The sequence below is a fragment of the Lytechinus variegatus genome, chromosome 2, assembly GCF_018143015.1.
Source record: "Lytechinus variegatus isolate NC3 chromosome 2, Lvar_3.0, whole genome shotgun sequence".
NCBI lineage: Eukaryota > Metazoa > Echinodermata > Echinoidea > Temnopleuroida > Toxopneustidae > Lytechinus > Lytechinus variegatus.
In genome coordinates this window covers 20907790-20934734 of record NC_054741.1, presented here as the reverse complement: position 1 = coordinate 20934734, position 26945 = coordinate 20907790, and the positions used below count along the sequence as shown (strand labels likewise).

Here is a 26945-nt window from a genome sequence, read left to right as displayed (position 1 = left end):
ACAAAGTCATTTGATTAAGGACCGGACTATACAGGTTGGGGACTCCTTGATTAAAGCCTTGTCATCAGTTCGAAATCTCGGTGTCGTATTTGACGAACATATGTCTATGGATGCACAAGTAAAGAAAATATGTCAATCAGTATACTATAATATTCATAATGTTAACAGCATGAGGAAAGTCCTTGACCATAAGTCTGCTGCTATGCTTATACACTCATTTGTACTATCTCGATTAGATGTTGGAAATGCTCTTCTTTTTAATATAACCTCACGCAATGTTCATAAACTTCAGTATGCTCAGAATACAGCTGCCAGGGTTTTAACTGGTACATCAAAATATCAACACATCTCACCAATTCTCCAAAAGTTATGATTGGTTGCCAATCCGGAAGCGTATAGAATTTAAAATACTTCTTCTCACTTGGAAAGTGTTTAATGGTTTGGCACCAAAATATCTACAAGACCTTGTCACGCCTTATGCACCAGCTAGAAGCCTGAGATCATCACACCAGCAACTTCTTAAGACTCCCAAGACACGTGTAGCATATGGTGCACGAGCTTTCTCTGCCTCAGCACCTTCTCTCTGGAATAATTTGCCATTAAATTTAAGAATTATACAATCACTGGAGACCTTTAAATCCAAACTGAAATCTTATCTTTTCTAACAGTATTAGTTATTGGCACTTTGACACTCATCCAAACTTTCTCATTCTTTCTTTTCTTGTGCGCCTCGGAATAGAATATTTCTAGATAGATGGCGCTATATAAATGCCTATATTATTATTATTATTATTGTTATTATTATTATTAAGTGGTTAAAAAACAAAAGTGGTATACTGAAAAGGGGGAAACGCCATTTCCCTCAACGGGGCTCCCAAATGGCGAATTTTCCAAGAAATTTGCAAAATACGCAAAACAGGGGAGATATGCCAGCACTTCTTTATATGAAGCAGATATAGAAAAGGCTACTTTTTCGTTTCCAAGTGGTTTTTAAAACGAAAGTGGCTTTCTATAAAGCAGAAACACCTTTTTGCCTTTATGAGAGCTCCGAATTTACAGATTTTCCCATAAATTGGCAAAATATGGAAAAGGGGTGGGTGTCTTTGGCAAACCCCTGAGGGGATAGGCTTTGCTGTGCCAGCAGTGCCAGTGCTTGTAGGGGAAAATCTATTTTTTCATCCCCAAGTGCTTATAAATCAATGATAGTGGTTTACTGCAAAGAGGAAACGCCTTTTGCCTCAATGGGGCTAAAAAGGGCGAAGTTTCCAAGAAATGGGCAAAATAAAATAGAGGGGTTGGTGACTTCGGCAGCCCCTGAGGGGAAAGGATTTGCTTTGCCATCACTTTTTTATATGTAACTGTTAGCAAAAAGACGACTCTTGCCTCCAAGTGGTTTCAAGACCACAAAAGTTTTTATTTCTCTAGCAAAAACACCATTTTGTCACATTTGGGGCTCAGAAAAGCACGGTATTTTAATAGTTAAGCTATGGATAATACTGTCATGAAGCAATGCACTATCCTTGTTAATCTATCCCCTTTCGTGTCGAATGAGGATATTTTGAATTAGTTTTTGCTGTTAATGACAAAACAGAAAACTTTCAACGCACATGCAAATTTTTGACTCCAAAACATGGACATTTTGGAATAAATTATCACATATTTTGAAAAAATATTAACCAATCAGTCCAAAAAAACGATTGCAAATCGATTTTTAACTCCTAGGTAATAGTATTCACTTAAAAATGTTCTATTGTGCACAAAATATGAACACCATTAAGGATAAGGCATATCAATTAATTTTGATAGCCATCTTGGGTTCATGCAAATTAGATGCATTTCCCCTATTTTTGATAGTTTGGGACTTTTAGTATGTTGTACTAGGGACCTCACATAAATGCATTGTGGTGAAGAAAAAAAAAGCTGTTGCAATTTGTTCCAAGTTTGGCCAATTTTTGTGCTAAAATCTATTCTTCAATTTATGGAAACAGAAAATCTGCGACAGACGCATGTCCGTGAAATCATGAGCCCTGTTGCTATTGTAGTTGCCATATTTTTTTTATCTTTGCAGTTTTTATTCGTCTAAAAAACAATCAAAATATACAAAGCATATATCGTTGCACTTTAATAGAACATTGATACACACTGTGTAAGTACATGAAAAATATCCTAGATAAATTGTTCTGTACTCAGAATAATTTAACCTTTTACCCCAGTCCTGCCGACAGGACGAAAAGGGTGCGGTGTATTACCCAACGGTCCACGGTCTTTTGTAGTTGTCATACTTGGCAAAGTTACAACAGTTGTAACTCTTTATGAAGCGGGGCCCTGGTAAACTGTATTATCGTCATACCCTACATGTTCTACATTAAAGCAAAACCAGGACGTGTTTTATGATCTTGGACGTCGTTATATTCGTCGGTAGTGCCTATACGGTAAAACCATTAGGATAATCGAGTGATAATTGCTAATTTTCAGCAAAATAATCTATGTCCATGCAGGCCAATTATTGGCAAATAAGTAGTGAAAAAAGAATAATAATAAAAAAGACCAGCATTATCCTTCCGAATCGACATCCATTCATCGTTTACAAATATAGTACAAGATGTCGAGTTTAAAAAACATCGTTTCGCAGTTGAATGTATGGAGGATGGCGTGTTTGTTCCATCTATGCCTTGCTTTCCGTGCTGTACCGCTTTCCACTCCGGTGATCATCGACGATATCGCAAAGGGTTTGCAAACGACCACGGCTGAGGTCGGAATGATGTTCGCAAGTTTCTCAATAACTTTTGGTATTTCAGGTAAGGCTCGGATCGTTTGAGAACAAAATATGTTATTATGATATCTCTTTATATATGCTCGGAAAAACTTTTTTTTCAGTCCGATACCGCATTTCAGATATTTACCTTGAGATACCTATAGAGGGAAGATGCGTCCGAGCATGGCGTGACGGTGACTAATATGTAATGTAATATACGTGTTTAGGGTCAAATTTGCGAGGGTATAAGGATATAATTTTTGCCCAAAAAGACAACACCGCAGGTTAAGAGCCCGATTTGCGAGACTGAGGTGTGGATTAGTCTACAAATGTAGACCCACATCTGCAGTGTATACCTCAGCTGATTCAACGAGTCTGCATAGCAGACTAGGTCTACTGACATGACTGAGGCAAACCAGTAGCAGATCCCACCTCACGAGCCATTCAGAGTCTGCATAGCAGACTAGGTGTGGATGGTGCAGGGTGTCATACTAAAAAAATAAAATAAAATAAAAAAACCAATGATGAAGGTAAAGATAAAAAAAACGACGCCCGTGACATAAAACAAAATATCTCTGTACTTGTTCAGGGGTTAATTCAGGGAATACTTGACAAGGGTATCGCTATACTTAATGGGTAGGGTTTCACACGCCAGTACTTGTTGAGGGGTGCATTTTCAGAATATTCAATTCATTTATTTCCTCTTTAAATCTGTTTACATTTACAATGATGACAAATTATAACATTTAAATCAATTTTTATGATACAATAATACCATGAAATGGAAGGAGACCAACTAAAAAGCACAACTAGTAGAGTAAAAAAAATGAATATATAAATAAAAATATAATATAAAATAAAGAAATAAACAATATATATTTAATAAATAAAAAATAAAAAATAAAAATAAATAATGAAAATAAACAAATGTCTTCTGTGCAAACGATGTTCTATTCAGAGGTAAATGAAAGGAACTCGCCTGGCGAGTGAAGTGCTTATGAATCGTATCATTTTTTTACAAACATATCATTAAAAAGTAATGGTAAATTGTTTATTGATAAACTTGTACATTAACTGTCCGAGTTGAAAAGAATACTATCTTCAAGACTTTATTTCTTAAAAACAGAATATTTGTATGTGCCCTGAATTCTGCATGAAAAAAAAGTCTATTAATTTGAGAATCCTGCACTTTTAATCAAATTTTAGGCAAGATAATTATCTCCTTTGCGTTCGTAGGAGAGAAAGACATAGAACTTTGATTTCTATACCCCAGATATTGATGAAATGGGAGTGCGTTTGAAAATACTTGATTAGAAGTGCTTCCCCCCCCCGGGGGGGGGGGTCTGGAGGTGTCTTTCTCTTCGGATCGCCTAAATCGGCTTTGTGAAACAGTTGAACGATATCTCGTTCTTCCGAAGAGCGGTTCTACCAAAGACCATTTTAGGAAAACCTAAAGAGGCGTAACATGCTCGTATCCCTGATTGAGGGTTTACTTCAATGACATTGCTCGATCCGGCGACAATTGCTCCGATGGAAAATCTGTACGTTAAGCCAAATTAAGCCTCTAACGTTTCATGCCCACTAGTCCAATGGAGTTCCATTTCTGGATGACTATACCCTTACACGCTTCAAAAGATATCCTAAAAATACGGGGGTTTTCATTCAAAAATAGTTTTTGTCAAACGCTCTGGCTGATGTGGGTATCGGGGTTTGGCTCATGAAAGAACAATCTTTAAAAAAGTCGGTATGTCTAATGAAGCGCAACACTGTTCTGAAGCTCACGCTTCAAGTTGTGTTGTATTTCTATCCCTTGGAAGGCTCCCGTCTGTAATATTCAGTGTCATTTTGTTGTCAATCTCTCTTTGACCTGTAAATTGTCAAGGAAGCTGTAGGGCCTAGCACTTTTCAGCAAGCCGACGGAATTCAACGATCTGATCTCGATCGAACGACGATGTCGAAATTAAAAGGTTGTGCTTCACTCGGGGCTTCACTGCTGCACGTATGGTGGATGGCATTCTTGTTCCATATTTGTCTTGGCATCGGTCGTGGCGTACCGAATTCAGCACCCGTGATCATCGACGATATCGCCAAGGACCTTCAAACGACCACAGCTGTTGTTGGGATGTTGCTCGCTTCGTACACAGTTCCATTTGGTATTTCAGGTATAATCCTCTTCTTGATGATGCATCCAGGGGCGCCGCCTCAAATGGTGTGGGGGTAAGGGAGCGACCCGATGCAACCTGGCCAATTAAGTTGTGATTTTCAAAGAGGTCAGAAAAGAGTAAGGAGAAACGTATTCAATAATGTCCCACGTTAATATCCCTATTATTAATTGAGAATGTGACGTCACCATTATAGTCGTCATGCGCCCCACCCCTCCTTATGCCCCTGGCTGCTTCGTCCCTGTATGTTATGTTCTAAATGCCTGTTGGTGTGTGTGTGTGTGAAATAAAAAATAATAATTTATCTTGGTGATCAGGGCCCTCATAAATCAGTAGTCTATAATTTCTATTTGACTTAAAATGGAGAGGGGTGTCATTGTTCATTAACCGTTCCCCTAAGTATCTCAGACTAGATCGAAGACAACAACTCAGTCAAATAGTTATGACATGTCATTCCCTATCATATCCTTTTTTGTAATTCGCAGTGCAGTGCCAACTAAAAGTTGACATGACATGTAAAAGGCATGCCATTTTTTTTATCAGTATTTTTTGTAATCAATTATAACAGTTAAAAGTCCATTTTCAAAACAAGAATTACAAATAATTCACAGAAACTTTTTTTCTGTTTTTTTTTAAAAACAATTTACAACTAGTTATCAATAATGCATACAGCATTTCCATTTATTTGAAAGCAAGATAAAAGAGCATTGTAGATTAAATGCCTTGCTCACGGGCGTATAGCTGCCGCGGATCGAACCCCGGACTTTTTCATGTATAGCCAGGCGCCTTGACCACTCGGCCACGGCACCTCCACTAACCAATGAGATCGATACATCTGCTCATTTTGGAAATGATGAAATATTAATTTTCAAAGTGAGAAAAAACCTACCACATCAGGCAATACGTAGTCGACATAGAGTTGAGAATGTTCTAGTGCTATCTCACATGGATGGATTATGTTATCGAACATTCGAAGCCTTCCAAAAGGCAACGTACTGATATTATTACCCAAGGTTCAGGGAGTAACTATTCAAATTTATACCTTTTGACAAACAAAGTGGAAATGCATGCCTCGATCTGCCTTTGAGTGATGATAATAGCAGAGAAGATAATGGGGAGTGAGATATTTTCATCAAAAAAATGAATTGTATTAGCCGTTATTATGTTATCTTTTATTATTAAGTTATGCCTAAAAAGGTCGTTACCAGGTTCTCCCCTTGTATTGGCCTCCGGAACCGCCCCTTTCAGGTTCGAAATTTAATTCGATGTTGTAGGTCCAACTGGCTACATGTTCGGGGTTTATTAATTGCATATCAATTTAGGACTTTAATTCGATGATGCATTATGACCAACAAGTATATTGGGGGCGTCGCATAAAGCTGCTCCAATGCAGGGGCGGGTCCAGAATATACAAAGGATGTTGAGCACTTTGCTGGAAAAAAAAAAACATGACAAGCAATTTGCTTTTGTGCTTTTGACAGTCATAAAAAGGGGTCCTAAACTGCTAAATGGGACATTCCCTGTAGCCCCCTAGTCTGCTGTGCAAAACCTTTACTCGAGTAAAGGGTCTGAATTGCAGCCTACTCATGCCTTGTGTACTGAATAGAAACAGCAAGTTTTGTATGTACTAGTCTTTGCGTGGAGACAAGCATTGTTAATCAAAGTTTAAATCAGGGTCTATGCCTGCAGACTAGTAGCCCCCCTGACTGTTTCTACAATTGCTTATATATTTATGTGTAATTACATAATCTCACTCTAAGTCTGCATTTGAGGGGATTGTAATGTATGAGAAGATTGTTAGTCTCAATATATTCATATCTATGGTAAAGTCGTTGAATATGTCAAAACAAAACTAGATGTTGAGTTTTAAGCCGTATGAATATTATGATTTTAAAAAAACGATTTTTTTTTTTTAAAGAAAATGTTAAAAAACAGGATTTTACAGGGAAAAAATAACAGAAATATTCGATAAATTGTCATGAAAGGAAATTTTCTGCAATTTAAAAGAACAGGTCTGCTTTGAAAGAAGAGTTTTAATGGTTAGTTTGTAATGCTCCATACACTAAATACACATTTTATTTAATTTCACACAATGCAGGAACTTATGTTGAAATTTTCTAACAGTGTGCAAATATAAATTGATTTGCTTTTGTTAAATTGATCTATCTCGGATCTATCTGTCGTAAATCTGCATCAAAATTTGCAATAGACTGCAAATATTTTCTTGCAACACCCATGGCCACTGTGTACCATTTTAATAGGGATGCTAGGGTTTTTTTTTTAAATGATAAATAAAGACTTTTTGGAGCAATAACCCTTTTTTCAGCCAGATTTTCTGGGTGATTCATAAAGCTGTTCGTAAGATACGAATGACTTTACGCACGACTGGTGACCCTTTCTTGTGCTAAATGATATCCCTGTATAATTGATATATCACCTAAGAACATGTTCCAGTCGTGCGTAAAGTTGTGCGTAACTTTACGAACAGCTTTATGAAACACCCTCCAGCAATCCCGCTTCCCGGGGCCATGCACAACACCCTATAACTCTACACCCCTACAATGGTCTCTTCATACATGCCTGGTGGGTGTTTCATAAAGCTGTTCGTAAAGTTACGCACAACTTTACGATCGACTGGAACATGTTCTTACGCAGAAGTCAGATAGGGATATCATATGGCACAAGAAAGGATCACCAGTCGTGCGTAAAGTCGTGCGTAACTTACGAACAGCTATGAAATGGTCACCTGGGCGGCTTGGCCCCGTCTTACAATGAGTTACGATTGGTCCGATCAATCGCAATTCTATGGAAATCCAGTACTGTCATAATATTTTCAACAAAAAATGTTTTAAAAAAATGTCCTTTATAAACAAAAAGAAGTACACTGAATTTTCAAGAAACCATGGGTGTGTGAATACATCATAGTTAACAAATATTTTGAACAAACATGCATTTTAGGTGTTGACATTCCTGGCTTTCCATAGCTGTGATTGGTTGGATCAATTGCAACTATTATAAGACGGAGCCCTGATCTTTCATATTAGTTTGCGTTTGCGAAGGGTAAAAACTTGCTCGGTATTGAAGAGTTACTCTGCCATAAACTAGACCTACTAACCAGAATGTACTGGTTTCATGGCACCGGGTGTTATTGTGCCTGGTTAGTGATGACAAAAATTATTATCTTAGGAAGAATGATAATGAAAATATCATGTCGTTAATACGATTAAATCTTTTTATTACACAATGGTTTTATGATCAGTTTCCTTCAAAACAGATGATGAATATGGCTTTCAATGGCCCATGATAAAATGTGCCAACTTCCTTTAATTGTTTGTGTGGGTGGGTGAGAGTGTGTATATGTTGAAAAAAAGTGTGTGTGTGTGATTTAACAGTAACATTGAGGAAGTCGCTGCATTATGGAGGATTCATTGTTACAAAAGTCACAATGACATGCTCATTAATGTTCCAGCATAGAGCTATTACAGATAGCTCTATGGTTCCAGGGTCTGTGTTTGGTTCAGGCTGATGTGAATGATAAGTATGCTTAAAGGCGGAATAAATCTTAATTGGAGAAAGGAAAAGTTGAGATAGAGAGATACGGGAGAGATAGCTATAATGATAATTTTTAAAAAGAAAAATAAATCAGTTCACTTTCTTTAGCGATCCTCAAATTGGCAGTGTTGCTTCAAAGTGATATGCACAACTATCTTTATATTTTGTGTACAAGAAAAATCGCCACTATCTCGAGGTGCAGATTGTCTCCTTATCTCATGATATTTCTTGGGAAAATGTATTCAACACAATATGTTGAGTTCCCGGATTGAGTTATAGGTAATATAGGTTTTCCCGTCCAATTTCGTCAAAATTTCAACTGATTTAATGATGTAATAATTCAGTTTGAAATAAATTTGAATGACCTCTGAGATCAGCATTTAATTAGCCAAATACCTCGTTCAATTTAATTCTATTGGCACGCGATTTCATGGTTATCTCATTTAAACATGTATGTAAAGAATGATCAAATTAAAATAGCTGAAGAAGTGTTTTCAAATTCGCACCTGTAACCTCCTTGCGAACGTGTAGGAATTCAAAATCATTCATATGCAATCACTTATAGGATATGGACAGTGTTTTTCGTTGGTTTTTTTTCACTTCTTTCGAATAACTATAGAAAATGTGGTTACTTCTAAATTGGATGTTCATAATTTTACTGAAATTTATCATCCATCTGACAAATCATCATCGGAACAACAACTCGTTTTTTCCATTTTCATAAATATAAACTGTGGTCAATACTATGTTTCTTATCCCTTCCCAAAACGATATAAATTACAATGTAAAATAATAAAAAAAGAACAAGATGGTGAATAAAAAAATACATACCATTTGGTATAAGTCATCCACCAACTCACTGGCTGATTCAGGGGGAGGGGCACAGCCGGCTCGTGCCCCCCTATTTTTGAGAGGCACAGTTATTTTTTTCGTGGACGAAATACCCTTATTCTTTGGTTAAACCCCCTTTTTGCTCGTTAAATTCCTCGGGAAATGTGCCCCCCCCCTTTTGGGAATCCTGGATCGGCCCCTGCACCCACTCATCAATCACCACAAGAATAACCGTTTACAACCTTGTGTTACATGAATTACGTCTTTATCAAACATAATGGAATACTGATTCTAACTGAAAAGATCAGAAAAATTGAAAGATAGGGTAAAGTTTGGAGAAAAAAAAAACATTGTATAACATAGAAAAAAATGAGCACAGAAACATATTATCTGAATTTGGACGTTTAAAGTGCAAATATGCATGCGAGCCGACAAATGAAATTGAAAATGGTATTTTAGGCGAAATTAACCGATTAGTTCGTAGTCGCGATATTAAATGACACCTTGGGCCTTTAATTTGAACGAATTTCTCTCTAAATTGAATTTCTACAAAATTCAAAGGAATGATATACAACAGAATTGAATGCTGAATAAATGAAAATGAACCATGTGTGCAGAATGTGGATGAAATATTTCGAATTTGAACGTCCTTTCACTAATTTAACTGCAACTCTGATGAAATTGGACGGGAAAACCTATAATAACATGAATAAGAGAAAGTAAGAAAATCGTTTTCGTGTTCTCATCTTCCAATACACATACCAACGATTGCTTATCTGTTCTCTTCCAACTACAATTCCTCTGAAAATGGTCTCAGAAAATGAGCGATATGGACACATCCATATCAATTTCCACTCGTTTTTCCGTCTGGTAACGTCAATTAATTTTCTGCTGGCATTTTTCTATTCCGATTTTTAACCTCACTTTCGATCTTTGAGTTCTCGTATCTATCGTAAGATAAACTTTAAGGTCAAGTCCACCCCAGAAAATGGTTTATTTGAATCGATACTATAGAGAAAAATCAAACAAGCACAACGCTGAAAATTTCATCAAAATCCAATGCAAAATAAAGTTATGACATCATAAAGTTTCGCTTATTTCTCATGAAATAGTTATATGCACAGTAATATTATATTTAGTCACATGCAAATGTTAGAATGGATGATGTCCCTCACTATCTATTTTGTTATTTATTGCTTGAATAATACAATATTTCATTTTTTTTATTTACAGAGTTGACAATAAGGGCCAACCTGACTGAAAATGCTAATTCCATGTGTTCAGGAAGAATTAAATTTTGTTCCACTTAACAATGAGGAGAAAATTAGAATATTTCATATTGTCTCATCTGCATAGCAGAGTGAGACAAAAGGCGCCACTTTTCCGACGGCGACGGCGGCGTCAACATCAAATCTTAACCTGAGGTTAAGTTTTTGAAATGACATCATAACTTAGAAAGTATATGGACCTAGTTCATGAAACTTGGCCATAAGGTTAATCAAGTATTACTGAATATCCTATTAGAGTTTCATGTCACATGACCAAGGTCAAAGGTCATTTAGGGTCAATGAACTTAGACCATGTTGGAAGAATCAACATCAAAATCTTAACCTGAGGTTAAGTTTTTGAAATGACGTCATAACTTAGAAAGTATATGGACCTAGTTCATGAAACTTGGACATAAGGTTAATCAAGTATCACTGAACATCCTGCATGAGTTTTATGTCACATGACTAAGGTCAAAGGTCATTTAGGGTCAATGAACTTTGGCCGAATTGGGGGTATCTGTTGAATTACCATCATAACTTTGAAAGTTTATGGATCTGATTCATGAAACTTGGGCATAATAGTAATCAAGCATCACTGAAAATTTTGTGCAAGTTTCAGGTCTCATGATTAAGGTCAAAGGTCATTTAGGGTCAATGAACTTTGGCCGAATCGGGGGTATCTGTTGAATTACCATCATAACTTTGAAAGTTTATGGATCTGATTCATGAAACTTGGACATAAGAGTAATCAAGTATCACTGAACATCCTGTGCGAGTTTCAGGTCACATGATCAAGGTCAAAGGTCATGTAAGGTCAATGAACTTTGGCCGAATTGGGGGTATTTGTTGAATAACCATCATATCTCTGTAAGTTTATTGGTCTAGTTCATAAAAAGTGGACATAAGAGTAACCATGTATCACTGAACATCTTGTGCGAGTTAGAGTAGTTTTCAAAGTCAGCACTGCTGCTATATTGAACTGCGTGATGCAGGTGAGACGGCCAGAGGCATTCCACTTGTATTGAAATACAAAAGAAATAGTGGATGACGCCATCGGTCTCCCCATTTGCATACCGACCAGAAGGTGCATTTAACTGTTTTGTGAAATAAAAGCGAAACTTTTAAATGTCATAACTTTCTATATATTCATCTGATCTATTGTACTTTGCATGGAAGTTTTTTTCCCCCGTCCTTTTTAAATTAAATTCATTTTGTCTTTATTGTGTTTACCAGTATGTCACGGTGCACTCATTACAAGCTTTGCTCACTAAGTTGTTACCTCCATTGTAATATATAGCTTTTAGAGAATGTATTAATGCTTGAACCTTTGAAAATAAAGTAATGTTGAATTGAATTATCGTTTAGAAGTTTCGGACGTATACATTATGAACGGCGACACGACATTCGGTCCGGCAACAATTGCTCCAGACTCTATATTTGTTGCGTCTAAGAATTTAGTCTAAATCCAGGGTTGAAGTTGGTCATTCCATTATCAATGTGTGGAATTTGCAGCGGAGCAATGGTCGCCGGAGCAAATGTCACGGAACCATTATGAGCAGGGGCCCGTTGCAGAAAGAGTTGCGTTTAAACGCAAGCCAAGAAATCAATCGCAAGTCCCAAATGCGCGCTGTTGATTGGTTGAAAATCAAGTTGCGCATGATTTTTAGAGTTGCGTTTGATTGCAACTCTTTCTGCAACAGGCCCCAGGTCCAGGAAAAAAACTGCGATTGAGACAACTCGGCTCCACTGAAAAGCCTTATTTTCTACAAGTTCTGCTTTTTATTCAAGCTCCTCACTTTTTTTACATTTTGCAGTTTACCTTGTATTAAATACTTATGTTAGATAGTTAATTTGATCATTGATACATTGTTTATGTATATTATGTTATCTGTTTTAAAAGTGGAATAAATAAATGAATAAACGATAATGAAGTTAGGTCCCGAGTTGTCCGCTGTTTATGTATGCTATGTTATCTGTTTTAAAAGTGGAATAAATAAATGAATAAACAATAATGAAGTTAGGTCCCGAGTTGTCCGCTGTTTATGTATACTATGTTATCTGTTTTAAAAGTGGAATAAATAAATGAATAAACAATAATGAAGTTAGGTCCCGAGTTGTCCGCTGCAAACCTAATCCCAACCCTAACCTAGGTAAGATTGTTACCAATATACAGACATCAATTGAAATCATAGTAGAAAACAAATTTTGTCAACAAAATATAGCGATCTGAGATTGAAGAACACGGCACCCAATTTTTCGGCGCCGCCGAGTTGTGCAGAATTAGCTGGCACCTCGTTGTTTTTCAAGTAGGGCCTGAGTAGTGTATGATATACACCTGAATTCAATTGGGTATATACCCCCCCCCCCCACTATCTATATATACCCTGGCAGCGCTATTGCGTATGGATTGAGTGGTAATCAAAAACTTTTTGTGTCTGAAGTAACACGGTCGGTTAATTCCAGAGTTGTATATACGTCATGATGGTAGGTCTGAAAGCGGGATAAGTTATGGTTGACTGTCATAAGAGCAGGAAGTCGATGGAATATTGAGTACTACTAGAAGAGCTATACCGTCGAGACCAGTAAAATTTGGGACCTGCATATTTTTTATGTCTAATTTGATCAACGATACTCGGTTAAGGGACGTCAAAGAAACGTGAAATCAACGTCGATTTCGACTACGAAAATAATATTGTCGCCTTCATCGAGGAATGATGTGTTTAAAACATTTCTTTTCGCTCTGGTGGGTGGCGATGGCGTTTTTCATCTGCACGATGTTTTCGGGTGTTCATACAAGCCTAACGGTGTTCATAGATGATGTTTCGATAGACCTTCATATGACCACTGCTGTGATCGGAATTACATTGGCGACATATGTAGTTCCTTTTGGTATCTCAGGTGAGACTCAAATGGACTCCCCCCCCCCCCCCCGGATCCTAATTCTATTTCAGTGCACTATATCAGTCAAAAATGACTAGTTAATAGGGTCGGCTGGGTGCCTGTTATTCTAGTCATATTTGACTATTTTCTAGTCATATTTTACTAGAACATAGTTATTTCTGACTAGAATGTCAGAAATGTGAATATCAGTGATTGCCATATCAGTTGCTCCCAGCTGACTACTGGTCTAGTCAATTTGACTGATTTGTTTTAAAGGCATCCAACAATACGACGCGAGGGTCTTTTAATATATAAAAGCCTATAGACTTGAGTTTTGATGATATACATTCCATTCAAAGTTACTTGTATACCTTGCGTTATCAAACTGTAGATATCTTGTCAATGATCTTGTATATTTTTTGTTCTACTTTGTATTTTTGTTTTGAACAGAATAGTGGCAGATGCCAATGATCGATGTTCCAATCAATTTACTACCAGTTGCAATTCTTTTACTCACTACTATCAACTATACACCGGATAAAAACAGAGATCAACAGTTGAATATTAAAAATCAAACTTTGTGTTTAAGATTTTAAACCCTTGTCGGGACCCTTGTTAGAAATTATTAAACAACTACTGTAATGTTCATACTAAGCAGCGTTGAATATGACTCTCGAAAAGCAGTTTGAGGTACTGCAGAGACCAACCTGTCTAAAGAAAACAGAATTAAATGAATAAATAAATATATTTCAAACAGCGCGTTTAATGTACGTGTAGCAGACATCCATTCTCCAGAAGAAACAAAACAAAATGATGAGAGAAATTCGGTGGAAGACAATGAAAGTTATAAAACGTTAGGAATTATAGGTCTGTATATACCTAATTTTTTGGCGAGGCCGAGTTGTCTCGTGTACCGAGTTGAGCTGGACCCGTCTGCACTTGATCTATCAAGCGCAGCAGTATTAAGTCAACCATCCATTTGATGGCCATGCAGATCCCTCTTATAGTAAAATCCTCATTGATTTATCGATTTAATCTCATCCAATTAAATCGTATAGCTGTTCATAGTTTGAGAGAGCCCCTAAACACAGAACATCGAACCCCCTCCCCCTTCCCAGTAATTAAACCCCCTTGGCCCGTATTCTGAAGTCGGGTTTAACTTAAACTCAGGTTTGAAGTTGTGGTTTAAGTATGGGAGGCCAAAAGTATAAAAAAAATTAAGCTGTATGTTTCTTATATATTTACTGTGCTCTTTCCTGATTCATTTATGGTGAAAACAATCTCTATATATATGTCCTAGGCAATTATGAATTATTTGAGAGCCAAATGAGCTGAAATATGATATCTCTACCGTTTGTGATTTATGTAACAATTGGCTTCCCATACTTAAACCACAACTTTAAACCCGAGTGTAAGGTAAACCCGACTTCAGAATACGGGTCAATTTGTCCTATAACCCAACACCATTAGATTATAATTTGCATTGAGGAAATTAATGTAATGAAACAAGGTTGGGAGTTCACGCAAAGCTATAGGCAGAGACAAGTCCAAGGTCCCGTTGCTTAATAGTTACCATTATGGTAACTTTGACATCCAATGGTATAACTATACCATGGCAATGCTGATCAACAGCCAATTAAAGGAGAATGAAACCATTGGAACAAGATAGCTTGTGTGAAAACAGAAAAATCAAAGAAACAGATCAACAAAAGTTTGAGAAAAATCGGACAAATAATGAGAAAGTTATGAGCATTTGAATATTGCGATCACTATTGCTATGGAGATAGCAAATTGGCAATGCGACAAAGATGTGTGATGTCACTGATGAACAACTCTCCCTATTACTTTAGTATATATTTCACTTGAATTGCCTCTTTTATCACATCTATCCATAGATCATGTGTTCTTTCTACATGAGGGCATGTAATACATATTTTTTAAGAATACATAATGGATAAAGAGTTTGTATCATCGTAAGAAAAAGCAAAAAGAGACATTTTGAGGGTATTTTATAGTCCACAAAGGGAAAGTTGTTCATCAGTGACATCACACATCCTTGTCGCATTGCCAATGGGAGGATCTCCATAGCATTAGTGATTGCAATATTCAAATGCTCATAACTTTGTCATTATTTGTCCGATTTTTCTCAAACTTTCTTTATTCTTATTCTTTGATTTTTCTGTTTCTACACAAGCCTATTTGTTCCAAAGGTTTCATTCCCCTTTAAGATCAAGGATTTCAGGAAAGCTACCATTGACAGTCAGAGTTACCATGATGGTAACTTTTATGCAACGGGACCTAGAATCATGAAGAAATACTTACATTGACGAGTGGATACCATGCGCGACCAAAAAAACACGTAAAAAGGATGTCCTTTTCACGATAGGGCACGTTACGTACGTAACGTGATAAGGGTGTCAAAAACGCAAAAATAATGAAAAAAGGGTATCTATTTCGCTAGGAAAATTACGTGTTTAGGGTCGAATTTGCGGGGATGATAAAACAAAATTAAAATGTTTTATAAAGGATGTCCTTTTTGTCCCAACACTTCGTGTTTAGAGTCCGATTTGCGCGAGGTGTAGAAGGTGGGGTCGTACTAAACCAAATAAGGTAAAGCCGACGACCGAAGGACCCGTAACAATAAAACATTCTTGTACTTGTTTAGGGGTTCATTTCAGGGATTATTTGCCAATAGTATCGTTTTGTTTCAAATACTTGTTAAGGGTAGGGTTTCACACGCCAATACTTGTTAAGGGGTGCATTTTCAGAATATGGAAATTACGTGTTTAGGGTGCTTTTCGAGACCCCATGGTCGCGCATGGTATCCTCTCGTGAATGGAAGTGGCCCCCCCCGGGGCCTGCTGTTGCTGTATATTTTCCAACTCAAGTTGTTAGAATGCGGTTATACTGCTGAATATTGACATATAATATTTTCCTGATTTGTTTATGAATTTTTCTTATTGATGCTCCCTAATATCTAGATAAAAGATCCCATAACACAACGATTGTCTATACATATCGGGGCCTTTTGCATAAAGTCTAATCATGACTGTGGTAACTTTGTCATTATTGTAACCAAGGGCGCCGGAAGCGGGGGGGGCAGGGGGGCACTTGCCCCCCCAAATAAAATTTGGGGGGGGGGCAAAACGAGATTTTGCCCCCCCCCCCAACGTTCCCCCCTAAAAGATGAAAAATGATAAATTATTTAAGGACAAAAGTAAATGAAGGCACTTCCATTCCATTTCCATTGTCAAAAATGAAAAAATTTTACAATCAGGCGCGCCGGAACACTTTCAGTTTTGGGGGGGCAAAATTCCGAAGGGGGCACAATATTTTTGACAGCGTGAGATACCGAAGCGATCGAGCGGGAGAGGCTATGAGACCCCCCCCCCCAGATTAATGTATTTGCTTTCTGAACACTTTCAGTTTTGGGGGGGCAAAATTCCGAAGGGGGCACAATATTTTTGACAGCGTGAGATACCGAAGCGATCGAGCGGGAGAGGCTATGAGACCCCCCCCCCCCAGATTAACGTATGATAATGTATTTGCCCCAGACGGGGCAAATACATTATCATAGTAAGCCTCGCGTCTTTTGACGAACAGTTCCTCTGTGAAACATAGCTTTGATAAGCCCATTTTCCATCTTATTACAGTGTGATAACGTTTAACCTTTTAATGAATACATTTCAGACTAAAAGCGAATGGCAAATTGATAGTGGTCCACCAATGATTAGGTTTATAATTCTATGATGCTGGCTGTGTCGTCTAACAAACGCGCGGTCGCCCAGAAACGCTCAGACCGGACCCGATATAACTAACGCGCGCAGGCTTGAACGCGCGTGAACACTAGTTACTCGAGCAAGATATGGAATCTATGTCATAGCTGTCAAGCCCAGGAACCATAACATCTCGAGAAACTTGTTTCAATTATTTCATTTTCAACTAAATATAAATTGAGTTAATACAGTGATAACAAGAGAGCGGTGTTGGCTCAGTCGGTAACGCGTCTGCCCGTCGAAGTCAAACCAAAGATCGTAGGTTCGAGTCCACCCTGGGCGGATGACTGAAGTCAGTGCGTTGTGTGTAAACGTCTCTCCCATGTTTCATAGATGCAGGCTATGTTACAATGGAAAACACTCCGTCCCTCGGATAGGACGTTAAATGGAGGCCCCGTGTAGAGGAGAGTCACCACCTTTGCACGTTAAGAACCCACTGCACTATTCGTATAAGAGTAGGGGGAAACCCCGGTGTCGAGGTCCACCTGCATCCCCCCATCAGTTATATATCGGGAGGAGAGACCTGTGGATCATAGTGATTCAGTTCGCTTTTCGCCTCCCAGGCACAGGTGACGCCAAACAAATAATAATAACAAGTCAGTGCCCTAAAGAAAATACCAAGGTCATTTCAACTCAATATAGACATGTTATCAGAAAATTACACTCAGAATAATCATGTGTAGAGGATTATAATTTGTAAAAATGGTGAATCCCACTCGAAAGCAACTTAGAGATAATGTTTAGACATGAATAAATAAAATCATCTGTGAAAGTATCTCCTTAACCGGACTCATATTATCCGAGATATGAATAAAAATGTAAAGAATATAAAAGAAAAAAATAAGCGTTACAGTAGTGCTCTACTATAAAAAAAAAACTTAAGCTATTTTCACAGCCCCGTATTTTCCTCTATTCCTTTTCATTGGCATGATTGGAAGGCGTTTTGTCTTTTAATATTTCAGCTTATATATAGCACTTATGTATTTTAGATTCCAAAACTTCTTCACATTACCTGTTACTAATCAGATCGAGATGGCAGCTATGTTCTCTGGTTCATCCCAGCTTTTGTTATTCATGGACGTTTGCAAAAATAAAAAAACAACCCGGGAGTGGGTGGGGCTGCAAGACCTAAATTTTCGAAGAAACGTAAGAGCGAGGGGATTTGTGATGGGGGAGCTTTTGCATTTTCTAGAATGAAATTGAAGGATTTCGTGCACACTTTTGGTGAATTTTGGGAATTTTGCCCTCTCGATCGGCGGCCCCCGGCGGCGTACGGTCATGTTTGTCATCTTAAAGTCTTTAAAAGGCCTATATTACACTGGTTTGAAACAATTTCGTTTGCAATAAGGCTCGTAATTTGCTGGAACTGCGACCCTGGTCATGAAGAAACACCAGGCTGGGTCAGAAGGGAGGATACAGAAGGAGCAAAAAGAACTCCGAGACTGTTTAATTCTCAAGAAATTTATTTTTGAATGCACTTAGAAACGCAACTTTTATACTCCATTTTTACACAAAATCCTTACCGTGGGGGGGGGGGGGGTCTCATAGCCTCTCCCGCTCGATCGCTTCGGTATCTCACGCTGTCAAAAATATTGTGCCCCCTTCGGAATTTTGCCCCCCCAAAACTGAAAGTGTTCCGGCGCGCCTGATTGTAACCACGTTAAAACTTTATTGTTAGTGGCTGCTGAGCCATGTTCTTTATACATGTTATAGTAGTTGCCACAGATGTAACTCGTTATGAAACAGGACACTATGTCCTGTACAAAATTATGTTTTTATTACAATAAACAAATACCTTATTTCAGTAAAATTAAACGCATTCAGATGATTTGAAGTGTTATCCCTTTGTTTTGCTGCTATTGAGAGTTTTGCACATGCTGTTAACGCATTCATGAATTGTCAGATGTAAAGATCGAGGATAATTATAATATATTATTTCTAAAGATCAGAATCATGACAGACAAACAAGCGACTCATACAAGACAACTCACCCGAGACCAAAAGCAAGCCATACTTCTTTTCATGCTAGGAATGCAAATATTACTTTCAAGGCCATGTTTTAGTTTTGAGAGAGCTACATTTGGTGTTGAAGGAGGTGAGGTCGATCCCTCCACCCCCGGTATGTAAAAACATTTACAGCTATATTCTTTTGTTGTCGGCGGTTTGATAACAAAGGGCGCTTTTACTGAACCCCATCACAGCAAACAAACAATCTGATTTTCAATTCAGATCATTTTTCATCATTCTATTCATCGAATGTAAATCATTCAAGTGCAAACCCAGGGCCGGCGCTTAAGTTTTTTTTTAATGGATTTATTGTTCTTATGCAGAATCATGCAGAAATATATGGTGATGGAAAAACTACCCGCGACTGTGAGGATCGGATGATCAGACGATCACCTTAATTTTGGTCTGCCCCTTTTTGTCCGAGTCATGCTCTGCCAAAGTTTTAAAGACAGTACTTGTGTAAAACGTATGTGCCGCAGTCTATATATGGAAGGCGAAGTGTTTCAAAATATTTTGGAACACTTCGCCTTCCATAGCTGTCGAGACCCCCATTTACAGCCCAAATTTCCGTTCCAGAGAAAGCCGTTGAAATTCTGATTTTTTTTCCGTTGCGGAGACCCTCAAATTTGTGGTTCCCCGTCCTAGTGCGCGACTATACTGAACTTTATAGCCGGATGGCGCCGGTCAGTCTGGCATGGAGACCCCCAGGCCCTCAATTCTGATATAGTCATGTATCAGAGCATTGTATTTCTAGCAATCGTTGTTCCTAGAGCCGTTCCGAAGAACCGTATTTTAAGACCAAGTTTAATTCCAGAGCCCCCTATTTTTCACTTTGGTGTGACACTTAGAAATGTTGATGAAACGCTTCCCTGGAGTCTTTCTACATCAAAGGCTTAAAGCCATCATCGGACTTTGTTTAAAATGATCCGAGAAGGGGTTTGGAGACCGAAGTTTGGCGACCGAAGTTTGGCGTCATTGCTTTTCTCTTCGGATCCTTTGTCTTCTTTTTATCCCTCCCTGCTTTCTTCTGTCATTTATTTCTTCACTACTTGAAAAAAAAACAGAAGGCTTTCATCACCGCCTACCCTTTAACGCCACCCCGGTACAAATCATTTCAGTATAACAATGAAAATCCACCCAGGTGTAGTAAATGGGTATACCTGGTAGGAAGAGTTCCTTGAATGCTCGAGCGTCCGATCAGGGTAGCCTGGCTGTGCAGTTACGGTGCAGTCACATTTCCTTTCGAAAACAGGCGTTTTAACATTTTTTGTACCCGTTTCATATAGACGGTTTAAATAAAAATAAACAAAACGGCTGTTTTCGACTCGCTGAACGGCCGCCGTAGGGAAAATGCGACTGCAGCACAGCACAGAAACATTTAAGCCCGAGTCACATTATAGACCCCGTATCCGATCTTATTTTTTTCCATGTATAGTCAGGCGCCTGAGACCACTCGGCCACTGCACCTCCACTAACTTTAAAGAACTTTATGGGCAAACAACGATAGCTTATATATAATAATTATTTTTATATATTATGAAATGCCATTACACACCCTTCGGTTTTCATTTTTTTTTACATTATGCTTCCGCCCACCATAGGTATTGTTGTTTTGGGGTTGTCCGTCTATTTATCCCGTTTTTGTTCTCATGATCCTGATGATTACAAAATAATCATTGAACTCAACTTTGAGCTCTTGATCACTGACGTACTCTTTTAGCCATCTGGTTACTTTCTTTCTTTCTTCCTTCCTCCCTTCCTTCCTTCCTTCCTTCTTTCCTTCCTTTCTTTCTTTCTTTCTTTCTTAGGATCTGAATACTACAGAATATGTCGGGATATCATACATAGTGTACATCTTCATTTGTCAAGTGTTGAATACCCTATCCCAACAAAAATAGGAAATGTAATTTGAGAAAAGTTGCTCATAGGCTAAATACTAACGGGTTTTATTTCGGGCTACTAACGGTCTTATATGTGTCTGTGTGATTTATTTTATAAATCTAAAATGTCTTTTCCTGCGATAACTGAAGAATCCTTATATTGATTTAACTTCTTGAACACTGAGTAACGGTGATTTGATCTGATTATGGAGTCACCAAACAGGTTTTATGTCATAGACGCCATGGCTCATTGTCACAATAGATCAAATGCACAAATGATGAATTAGTCAGCGAGTGCATAAAAAAGAGACTAATGATTTGATTAGATTATGAAATTTTGTAAGTTTTGAGGTTATTGATACGGTTGGGGAGCAAGAATTTCTACTACACCTAGTTATTATCTTTTAATCGTTTTCTTTCACACACCACATTCCATGTATCTTTGACGTATCTTTATTTTTCCAAAAAGGTTGCGTGACATCGCCCGATTATAAACAAAACCTTGTCTGCAGAATATTAGCCTAGGTTTGCAATTCCTTTGAAAATGCTACTCAAATCACAAAGGACAGCTGCAATGAGATCGAGGTTTTCGTCGAAAGCCTCAGTTGGTAGACCAATTGCAGATCGCCCGAAAACTAGGACCTGACGAAAAATTGCAAATATCTGGTTTGTCCAGAGTTCCAGGACGACCCTGTTGTTAGGATTCACCGATTTTCGACAAAGACCGTTTTGTCAATGAAAGGCTTTTTAATAAGAATTCTCTGCGTAGTGGTCGAATGCGAAAATGCCCTAATATCGGAATGATGTACGTTACTGTACTTAATGTTTTTGTTTGTTTTTTACTTTTATTCTATTCTCGATTTCAGGACCAATAGTGTCTTACGCTCTCAACGTTGTAGGATGTCGACCGGTAATAATGATGGGTGGTGTTGTGCTGTCTGCAGGAATATTCATCATGGCATTCGCAAGGCACATTGCGTTCATTTGGATTGGATACAGTCTGCTTGGAGGTAAAGAAAAATAAAAACATGTACTTGTATATGATATGGAGTACTGTACGAAACATTTGAAATTGCAACAAGTTGATGAGATCGAGAGAAGGGGAGGAGAGAGAAATGAAGAATGTAAGAAGATACTTTGTACTTCGGGATCCATCGAAAACCATTATAAAAGGAGGGGTAGAAAGAAGAAAAACAGACGAAGCTGGGAAAATATTGTAATTTTTATTTTCTGTCAGTATCAAAAGGTATCTGTAATCAACTTTCTTCATCAAGCACTTTAATAATTATTTGTTCCTCAATTTGTTATCGTTTCATTCTTGTCTTTAGGGATTGGAGGAAGTGCCATCTACACTGCATCTACAGCTACCATTCGACAGTACTACTCCGACCGTCACTATGCTCTAGCTAATGGTGCGGCAATTACAGGCGTCTCCATGTCGGTGTTTGTCTTTTCCCCAGTTCTCAGGGTCCTTGCTTCCTACTACGGATGGAGGGGGGCTTTAGTGATTGCTTCGGCCATATCGCTTAACACTGTTGTCATTGGTGCACTCATAAAACCTGAGGTCATCAGGAAACGAAGACCGGTGGTCAGTGATGACTGCAAAGTATCCAACCTTAATCATGACAATGATGATGATGTGAAAAACGGCACACATGAACTCCTGCTTCGAAAAACTTTCTCTGACCAACAACCTACTTCCTGTATGGAGTCTTCAGAAACAAAAGACTTAGGCTCTTCTGTGGGAGCTGCCGAAAACCGTAGTGAATCGTCTGACACCAAAGAATGTTATCCATCATCAACGGGTATTCCAGCCCATGGTGATGACCGTCTCTGTGACTCAGATGAAGATATCGACGAAAACAAAGAATTGGTAGAAGAAGGTCTAGTAGTTTTGGATAGACACGTTGATGTCAAGTCTGGCGTCTCCATGACAAAGGACAATAGATGCTCTCGATCCAGTGTCTCTGGAGAAGACAATCTTTCGAGTTGTCAAGATTGCACCGGTAGTCAAACTGGAGTGAATGATATCCCAAATGAATATCATAACCTTGAGAATGCAAAGGTTGTACGATCTACTTTCAGAATATCCAAACTTTGCAAGTTCAGTGCCAAACCCATCAGCCGGACAACTTCCATTTGCCACGCTGCACTTCTCGTTGCCATATTTTTCTTGTCAGGTACCTACATGACGTGTAGTATCTTCCTTGCCCCTGCTGGAACGCATGGAGGACTCTCTCCCATGCAGGCAGCTACACTCCTCTCTGCCGTAGGGATTTCTCAAGCCGTTGGCCGTTTTTCCAATGGCATCATAGTGATGAAAGGGTATGTGAAAACCACGCATCTGTACATAGGAGCACAGATACTAATGGCATCGTCCTCACTGGTCCTGGGACTCCTGATAAGGGTTTATGCGGTTGCTGTCTTGGCATCTTTGACCCTCGGAGTATCTGCAGGGACTATTGTCTCACTCAACATCGTCATGCAGAGGGTGATCGATGACTGTGCCAATTCAATCTCCTTGGGATGGCTTCTCCTTGTCGAAGGTTTTGGAGGTCTTTTCGGCAGTTTGGCATTGGGTAAATATTTTTTTCTTGTTTTTGTATTGGTACTATAGTCCTGCTAAATGTTGTCACATATTTGTTAATTTTAACTTGTGTTAAACAAAGTATATAATTATTATTGGTTCATTTGACTTGACTGACTTACGTGTAGTCCTGGTCTTGTAATTTTCTGTGAATTTATCTTCCAGATGCCAAGCAATACATGATAGGATGGCCCAGTCTGATATAATCCTTGATATAATTTTAAATGATCGAACATACATTATGAATAACAAAGTTCCTTCCACTCGACCAAACAAACGGGATATATGATTTTATCTTAGTCCATAATTCTTGCAATATATTTACATCGTCCTGTTTGTATCTCTGTAGGTTATCTGAAGGATGTGACTGGTAGCTTTCTTCTCACTTTCGTTCTGGCTGCAGTTTTCTCGTCACTGTCTGCTGCCCTCAGTGTTTTCATCCTTATTCTCAAAAGACGGGAAGCAATGACCTTGAAAAGGGGCAAATCCAGAACCAAAGCAATCTGATTTTCCAAAAACTGTTTTTCCCTTTTTATGAAACAATAATGTTTGGCACGACGCTGGCTCCTGGCTTTATTCTGTCTAAGATGTAGGGTTAGGGCTAGGGTTGCAATAGGGTTTTGTGTTAGATTCAGGGTAGCATGGTAGGATATGGTTAATCCAATGTGGAGCAATATTATTGTCGCCGGAGCTGGCGAAAGATCGTGATTCGGCATCGCCATGCTCCACCAAAGTGCCATCAGAGACCGTGTTGGGTGGGTCTGTAACGTCTGTAGTCAGATACTGCGACTTATTGCTACGGACTCTGAGAAAAGATGTTAACAGCCACAATTATATGATTATAGACAAGTAATTAAAGACGTTAATTTTGATTTGTCACTCTCCATCTAGGAGATAAATGAGTTTTGGAAATTTTACCTTGCATCCCCACTTCACTTTGCTATATTGTGTAATTTGAAATATTGTGTTTATCATCAGTATCGTCATCAATTTTTTATGATCTTTATATTACTATTATAATGATTCTTATCTCATTATTTCACATGCACAACCTATATAAAGAGATATATACGTAGATTCGAACAATTTTATATCATGTTTCTAAATTACGCGTTTTTATTGCTCAATTACTTTTATTATTTTCATCACAATTGTCATATTAAATGCGATTGGTTATATTGAAAAATTTAGGCTATTATGTACATTATGAAACAAGTAATTTTAAGAATGAATCGATCTTTGATGTGAATAGAGAATCACAAATACTCTTCATATAATAAAATAAGACTATCCACTGCAATGAAGCAGTGAGGGAAGAGAATGTGCAGGCATGCTGCAGTGGAAACCTGAAAACTGTTACCTGGAAAACTACGTCAAGAGGGAAAAATAATTTCTGAAGAATACAAGAAAAAGTCCTCTAGTGTGTACAGGAGAATATGGACAAATTCGGGGGACAAATAAAGATATTGAAGAATGAATTGAGGGCGCTCGAGAACGACAATGGTTAAGAGTGAAATAGAGAGGGACAGTAGAGAGAGAGGGAGAGACACATAGAGGGAAGAAGGGGGTGCTAAAAGCTTGAGATAAATTAAATGGGAATTCAACTGTGTTCAACTCTTTGAGTTAATCCAGTATAATTATGGTTATGAGTGGTGCCATATCTGTTTAAAAAAAATATTCAAATGCAGTTACGAAACGCTCAGATCAGGGGCACGTTCGGGAGCATAATAACGCCACCTCGACGCCCACTGGCGTACAGATGAGGGGGGGGGGGCTTGGGGCTATAGCGCCCCCTCAAAAAATAATGTTCATGACCAAGAAGAAAAATGAGAATAGGAAAGAGAGAAGGTGACATATGATATTTCCTGAATATTATGTCAAAATCTATAACAAAATTGGATTTTTGTAATAAAATTTAATGTCAAAATATTTGCACGCTCGCAACTTTTTATTAATTTTACCCGATCATATCTGACCCCCTCAAAGTTTTCGGTTCATTACGCCGCCATCTATATGGAATGCCAAGCTGAACAATATTGACATTGAATAAAATGCAGACGCATGGGATATGGATCTATTACAGATCAGTACTGTTCACCGATCTTTGTTAAGATTGGCTTGCCATAGGCATGTGTTGAGCTCATAGTGTAGTTGACGCATTTATGAAATGTGCCCCATATTCCCCCTGTTAGATTTTCGAATGTGGGACAAAGTAATATTATAAGTCTCTTGCAATCTCATGTATGCGTAATTGCCTATTCAAGATTCCAATATTATGAAGAGATGATGGAAAGTATTTCCTTTAGTATTGCAGCATTTTGCTCATGATGATCTATAGACATGCAGCTGAGAAGGAAGAAGATCGAAAATCATAATTATACATGTATGTGAATAATATATACTCTAAATTTTAAATGTAGATTCTTATACAGAAATTTATTAATAGAGAATATCTTTCAAAGTATACTGATTTTGATAGTATCATATTCAATCCATATTACGTGAATAATTATTCTTCCTTTATCTTTATGAATGTGCATTTTTTCTATTTTTCTAGAATCTCCTATAGCAGTATTAAAATTTGTTTCTAATGAAATATAAATGAAAAGTATTATTTTGTGTTATTTCGACTAAGTTCTTTCCCTCTCTGATGAAAATAAAGAGGATGTTGACATTGGCAGATCCAAGGAGGGGGGCATTTCCGGCCCTTGCCCCCTTGTGAGAGACATAGTCAATATTTTTATGGAAAAATTTTGTTTAAACACAAGTGTGCACCCCCCCCCCTTGAGAGCCACAAAATATGTAATGGGAATATCTGACGTCCAAACACAATGAAGGACCTTTTTTCTGCTTGTCAAATTTTCGTTGGGGAAAATGTACCCCCCCCCTTCGGAAAATCCTGAAAACGCCACTGGATATTAAATTAAAATACGATAATTCTGAGACAAAGTGCAATTGACAAGAAGGATTTTTTTTAGGTCGAGATTGTGAGATGAAATCCCGGGGGGGGGGGGCACTTACATTGACGAGTGAATACCATGCGCGACCAAAGAAACATGTAAAAAGGATGTCTTTTTCAAGATAGGGCGGAAATAAGGGTGTCAAAACACTGAAATAAAATTACGTGTTTAGGGTCAAATTTGCGAAGGTATTAAAAAATCCAGACTAAAATGTTTTATAAAGGATGCATGTTTGCCCCAGAAGTCAACACTACTTGTTTAGAGCGGGGTTTAGAGTATGATTTGCG

At 38.1% G+C, this 26945-nt stretch overlaps 1 protein-coding gene across 2 annotated transcripts; it reads left to right on the top strand.

The window, feature by feature from the left end:
• The first annotated feature begins 4432 nt into the window (after positions 1 to 4432).
• LOC121407544 (monocarboxylate transporter 13-like) lies at positions 4433 to 25462 on the top strand. 2 transcript variants are annotated; one of them, XM_041598676.1, is made up of 4 exons: positions 4433 to 4917; positions 21978 to 22121; positions 22440 to 23690; positions 24048 to 25462. In XM_041598676.1, the coding sequence occupies exons 1-4, from the start codon at positions 4707 to 4709 to the stop codon at positions 24203 to 24205; spliced, it is 1764 nt and encodes a 587-aa protein (XP_041454610.1). In that variant the 5' UTR covers positions 4433 to 4706; the 3' UTR covers positions 24206 to 25462. The 2 variants fall into 2 exon arrangements, with proteins under 2 accessions (XP_041454610.1, XP_041454612.1); XM_041598678.1 differs by lacking the exon at positions 4433 to 4917 and adding an exon at positions 13048 to 13466.
• The last annotated feature ends 1483 nt before the right edge of the window (positions 25463 to 26945 follow it).